The 6,000-nt window shown below is 41.2% G+C and overlaps 1 protein-coding gene across 2 annotated transcripts; it reads right to left on the bottom strand.

Moving 5' to 3' along the window:
• Window positions 1-95: 95 nt before the first annotated feature.
• On the bottom strand, window positions 96-4,380 carry LOC139422757 (apolipoprotein Eb-like). Of its 2 annotated transcripts, XM_071174092.1 has the most exons (5): window positions 4,217-4,380; window positions 3,573-3,638; window positions 2,163-2,316; window positions 1,462-1,749; window positions 96-1,339 (listed from the first exon to the last, which is right to left on the bottom strand). In XM_071174092.1, the coding sequence occupies exons 2-5, from the start codon at window positions 3,613-3,615 to the stop codon at window positions 997-999; spliced, it is 828 nt and encodes a 275-aa protein (XP_071030193.1). In that variant the 5' UTR covers window positions 3,616-3,638; window positions 4,217-4,380; the 3' UTR covers window positions 96-996. The 2 variants fall into 2 exon arrangements, with proteins under 2 accessions (XP_071030193.1, XP_071030184.1); XM_071174083.1 differs by lacking the exon at window positions 4,217-4,380 and having other exon boundaries at window positions 3,573-3,666.
• Window positions 4,381-6,000: the final 1,620 nt, after the last annotated feature.

Genomic DNA, 6,000 nt, shown 5'->3' with positions numbered 1-6,000 from the left:
ACCTCAGTTGTCATTGTAACTAACAATAAAGAAATGTCAAAGTTGAAAAAAGCTGATAAAGGTTTGACAAGAAAAGAACACACTGACAATTGAGCAACTCTTTACATGTTTTATTTCCGCAGCGCTGGGTAGCACACTGCAGTCAGCCAGACAGCCAGACGAACAGTGTGCTATGGTGAGCAGCAGGGCGTGTTACATTGTGAAGTGGCAGAGACACTCTGGCCAAACTGAATTAATACAGACAGGTAGTATATGGACCCTGTGAAGTATACCTTTTAGTTTCATTGTCATATTCGCGTCATATCACAGTCATAGTAAATACACTCCTATATGAATCACAACAAATACAGAGCCTACAAAGCAGGTGTAGATACAGAATCATAGACAAGCAAGGAACGGAGTGGTTCTTCCTTTGGTTCTGGACAGACTGATGATAGTGCTGGAGAAAAGCCCAGTCTTAATTCAGTGCAGTTATTGAAATGAAGGACAGGGACAGCGCTGGAATGGGCCGGAGACAATTTGGCTCACGATTGTTAGATACTGTTTCAACCCCACTTGTATCCCGTACAGCAGCCTTAGAAACCTGATGCAAATTAGTAGAACAATTTGGAGGAGACATCTAGAGGACGTATAATGAGGAAGACAAGCAAAGCAGGTTAAAAACAATGGCCTCTTGTGTGTTTAAGAAAGGCAGTATTGAGTGTGGCTCTTGTGTTCTGAGATGAGGAGATAATACAGCGAGAGAGTGATTGAAGTGATTTAAACAGTAAATGCCTTTCTGAGGCCTGAACAGACATAAAGGACTGTGTTTGTCTGCTCAAGACCCCTTCAAAGCTCTGCCATCCTCACCCCTCTCTCTCTATCAACCCCCCTCAACCAAAACACAGTGCCAACAGTGAGAACTGCATCAGTTTCACTTAACTCCCTCCTCCTCTCTGTGGTAGCTAGGTGAATGGTGGCACAGTGCTTCCAAACCCCTCCCTCCCCTGAGTCCATTTAGACAGCGGTCTCCTTGACCTTGTCCATGGCGGTCTGGAGCTGCTCACGGATCTTGGCGGCGTAGGGGGCGATCAGGCTGCTGAGCTCATCGATCTTGCCCTCCAGGGTGGTGCGCAGGTCCTCGGCGGTGGCCTCCAGCTGCTCGCGCATGCCTTCAGCCTGGGTGGAGACCTGCTGGCTCAGGTCCTGGGCCTGGTTCTTCAGTAGGTCAGTGAAGCTGCTCAGCCTCTGGCCGGCGGTGTCGTGGGCCTGACTCACGAAGGGCTCCACACGCTCCTTCACGAGATCCATGTTCTGGGAGGTACGGGACTGGATCTCACCCAGGTAGGTGGCCACGGTCCTGGGGGAGGGAGAGGCAGAGGGGGTTTGCATCACTTGGAAGACATATTAAAACTGAATTTTGAAATTCTATGTTGGAAAGCAAGCTGTTACAGTACGTTGGCTGTTGCCATCTATACTTACTTGCGGATCTCCTCGGTGTCCTTGTTAAGGCGTTTCTTCAGTTTGCGGGTGTAGGTGTTGGCGCGGTTGTGGACATCATCAGCATTCTGCTCCATCATAGTCTTGAGCTCTCCCAGGTACTGTGTGCTGCGCTCCTTGGCATCAACCATGTCGGTCTGGAGCTTGGTGGTCAGAAGCTGCAGGTCCTGGCCCAGCAGGGCGGCTGTGTCCTGGGAGTAGGGCCCCAACTTGGTCTGGATGTCCTCCCTGTACACGGTCAGCTCAGCCACGGTGTCAGTGATCAGGGTGCTGCGGAGAGGGAGGCATAGTTAGAGATGGTCACAAAGTGGGTAGAGGGTGACGTAAGGGGACACAGGGGTACAGGGGGGAGGAAAGGGGAGGCATGGTCAGGGACATAGAAGGACACAGGGGTACAGGGGGGAGGATGGGGGAGACATCGTCTGGGAAATCGGTAGACACAGGGGAGAGGATGAGGGAGAGAGGAGAAAGAGGGGAGGCATGGTCAGGGACATAGGGGGACGCAGGGTACAGAGGGGAGGCATGGTCAGGGACACAGCAGGGAGGATGGGGGAGAGAAGGGAAGGCAGGGAGGCATGGTCAGAGACAGTCACACAGCACAAGGCTAGAATGGAGAGCGATGAAGTAAAGCATATGAGCCTATATCACTTCAGAATGAAATTGTGTTACAATGTGCCACTCACTCAAGTTCTCTGCTGAGCTGGGAGGCCTTGAGGTTTTCCACCAATCCGTCGGCTCTGCTGTTGATCTCAGACACATAGGTCCAGAAGCGCTCAACGTTCTCCTCCCAGAGGTTCGGGAGGGCCTCTGCCTGGCGCACAGCGCGGGCATGGCAGCCTGCAGGGGGAGATAGAGAGCTCTGAGGTGAGGTGTCCATAATATACACCATCAGGGGGGTTAAATCCAGTCTGGTAATGAGAGAGTGTGGAGCCTTGGTACAGTATGAAGCCTAATTATAGAAGTGTTACAGTGTTGGAAGAGTTGATCTTAAAGACTGATTTCAGCAAGGAGTCAGTAAATGCATTCATGTACATACAGTTGACTAATACTAAATATATATACTGCATATACAGTTGACTAATACTAAATATATATACTGCATATACAGTTGACTAATACTAAATATATATACTGCATATACAGTTGACTAATACTAAATATATATACTGTATATACAGTTGACTAATACTAAATATATATACTGCATATACAGTTGACTAATACTAAATATATATACTGTATATACAGTTGACTAATACTAAATATATATATATACTGTATATACGTTGACTAATACTAAATATATATACTGTATATACAGTTGACTAATACTAAATATATATACTGTATATACAGTTGACTAATACTAAATATATATACTGCATATACAGTTGACTAATACTACATATATATACAGTTGACTAATACTAAATATATATACTGCATATACAGTTGACTAATACTAAATATATATACTGTATATACAGTTGACTAATACTAAATATATATACTGTATATACAGTTGACTAATACTAAATATATATACTGCATATACAGTTGACTAATATTAAATATATATACTGTATATACAGTTGACTAATACTAAATATATATACTGCATATACAGTTGACTAATACTAAATATATATACTGCATATACAGTTGACTAATATTAAATATATATACTGTATATACAGTTGACTAATACTATATATATATATACTGTATATACAGTTGACTAATACTAAATATATATACTGTATATACAGTGCCTTGCACTGGATTTCTTCACATTTTATTGTGTTACAATGTGGGATTAAAATGTATTTAATTTTCATTTTTTGTCAACAATCTACTCAAAATACTCTGTAATGTCAAAGTGGAAGAAAAATTCTAAAATTTTTTAAAAGATGAATAAAACATTTATAACTAAAATATAGTCGTTAATTGTAATGAATTACAATTAAATCCATTTAAATCCCACTTTCTAACACAATAAAATGTGAAGAAATCCAAGGGGTATGAATACTTTTGCAAGGCACTGTATATATTGATAACAGCGTCAAAAGGGAACAGTGTAAACCCAGGTTTACCAGAGATGACTGCCAGAGCAAGGATTATTGCCACAGCCTTCATGATTGATTGACAGACAGATACACCTATGAAAACAGACATAGACGAAGTCAGACAGTGGTTGTGTATCAAAGCTATAGAAAACAAATACAACAATATACAAAGATACAATGTTAAATCATTGGGATATTGGCTGATTTTTTTTTGTTGTTGAATAAAGTAGAATACTACTGTGAAAAATAACATTTCATAGACGCTAAATGTCCATAACTGTACTCACTGAGCTCTTTTAGAATAGAAACTAAACTAGTTCATTGCAATTAAACGTTTTAGATTAAACTTTAAATCCAGTCATTGTGCTATAAACTAATACGGTATTGTAGTTTCCACTACAACGCATCTCTTCTTAACAGTTTTGCCATACATTTGGTCTGGTTAATCTGCACACTACAGTAAAAAGATGAATGACTTGCTTTTCATTGCCTAATGTGTCGGCTACAGTAGCCTAACCTAATGCAATAATTTATAAGTAGTCTCTACCTCGGTATCAAATCTAGTCTACTTTAACATGATGCTTTATATTTCTACTAAAAATAAGGTATTTCACTCATGACGCGTTTGTAGTCTATATGGTGCCAATTAGTTGTCCCCATTCTTCACTCACCTAAGAAATCCAGTTCCTTCCGTGCTCTTGGGACAGTTCGCGGGGCTTTTTATACTGTCCTGGTGGCCGCGCGCCTGTAGCTGGGAGAGCGCGCGCATGTGTGGATGTGTGGCTCAGCTCATGGTTCGTTCCACGCGATGTGCCACTCTGCGTTCGAAGTTCTCATCTCTTTGCGTTGTTGTTGGCTATATGGTGATTGTGCAATATATAGTTTATGATGTACGTCAACGAAAATAGTTTGTGCTTCTATGAAAAAAACTGTAGGCTATTTGAAACAAGGAAACCCCTTTAAAGAACTCTTAGATGTGATTGTGGCTCATTCAGTTTGTTTATACATTTCCTTCTTGGTCTTTGACTTTTCCAGATGTGTTTTATGTAATCCGTTTTGGAAATACAATTAAATGTTAAATTTCTCAGAGAACAATTCTTTGGCCAACTATAATCTACTGCTGGCGCCAAGAATCTGTAAATATGCTATCCTTGTCAGGCAGCTCCATTGATCTTCAATGTATTTGAATCAGTTTATTTTTAAATCATGGAATTACAGTATCAACTGACTACCCCTTGCCACTGTATAGACCCTCTCCACACACCATCAGTCTTCATTCATTTACACTGGGCTATTTCAATGCATGATGGTCACCAATGAAATGCATTTGAAAGGCACTGTCTCCAAGTCGTCTACATGAATGATGTTGAACCCATGACCCATGGAACATCTTCTATCAGAATCACGTGAATAATACTGTTCACTATTCACAATCCAACTGGGATCCGTCATTTACAGGGCCTTCAGAAAGTATTCACATCCCTTTTCTTTTTACACATTTTGTTGTGTTACAGCCTTAAATTTAGATTTTTGGCATACACTCAATACCCCATAATGTAAAAGTTTATTAATGATTTTCAAAATGTGTACAAATTAATTAACAATTAAAAACTGAAATATCTTGAGTCAGTAAGTATTCAACCCCTTTTTTATGCCAAGCCTAAATAGGTTCAGGAGTAAAAAGGTGCTTCACAAGTCACATAATAAGTTGCATGGACTCACTCAGCGTGCAATAATAGTGTTTAACGTGACTTTTAAATGACGTTAAACACATCTAAAATGATCTGTAAAGTACCTCAGTCGATGTGGAATAAATCAAGGGGTATGAAAACTTTCTGAAGGCACTGTAACTGTTAACATCTGTTATTTCCTCAAAACAATAACTCCCCAGGGTAAGAGGGATCAGTGCAAAACAAGACAGGAGATACTGCTGTTCCCAGGGACATGTCAGGGCTTGGGGATAGAGCTGGGGTGCAGTAGGAAGGATTATGAGTGGGCGGTAGAGAGAGTGGCGTGAGGGGCAACAAAGACAGTTCATACATCACATAAATAGACTTTTTGAGGTAAAAGGAGATACTGTAGAAAATGTAACCTCAATAGAACTCTCAAAATAAGGATTTGACAGAGCTAGCTTTATTGTTCACAGCCTGTAAGGAACTGAGACGATGACAAACAAAAAAAAGAGAAAGTGCTGACTCCAACTGAGCCATATGAGTTAAACTCACACACCCAAATGTAGCTCTAATTCTCCTTTTTGTTAGGTCTAGTCACAGTTGATGTATTGTTGGACATCAAGGTTAGAGCTTTGGGCAGTAACCGAAAAGTCGCTAGTTCGAATACCAGAACCAACAAGGTGACACATCTCGCTGTGCCCTTGAGCAAGGCACTTAACCCTAATTGCTCCAGAGGCGCTGTAAAATGGAGTGCAGGGAGTGTGGCCGTGACCAGTAGTACT

The sequence above is a fragment of the Oncorhynchus clarkii genome, chromosome 2, assembly GCF_045791955.1.
Source record: "Oncorhynchus clarkii lewisi isolate Uvic-CL-2024 chromosome 2, UVic_Ocla_1.0, whole genome shotgun sequence".
Taxonomy (NCBI): Eukaryota; Metazoa; Chordata; class Actinopteri; order Salmoniformes; family Salmonidae; genus Oncorhynchus; species Oncorhynchus clarkii.
The sequence above is the reverse complement of the archived record's forward strand: the minus strand, read 5'-3'. Positions and strand labels throughout refer to the sequence as shown.

Excerpts from the sequence above, each read along its gene's own strand:
- LOC139422757 (XM_071174083.1), bottom strand. The coding sequence starts at position 3,654 with ATGTCTGTTTTCATAGGTGTATCTGTCTGTCAATCAATCATGAAGGCT. Across the intron at positions 1,750-2,162 it reads CAGCTCAGCAGAGAACTTGA|CACCCTGATCACTGACACCG; the intron begins GTGAGTGGCACA and ends CCCTCTCCGCAG. Across the intron at positions 1,340-1,461 it reads GACACCGAGGAGATCCGCAA|GACCGTGGCCACCTACCTGG; the intron begins GTAAGTATAGAT and ends TCCCTCCCCCAG.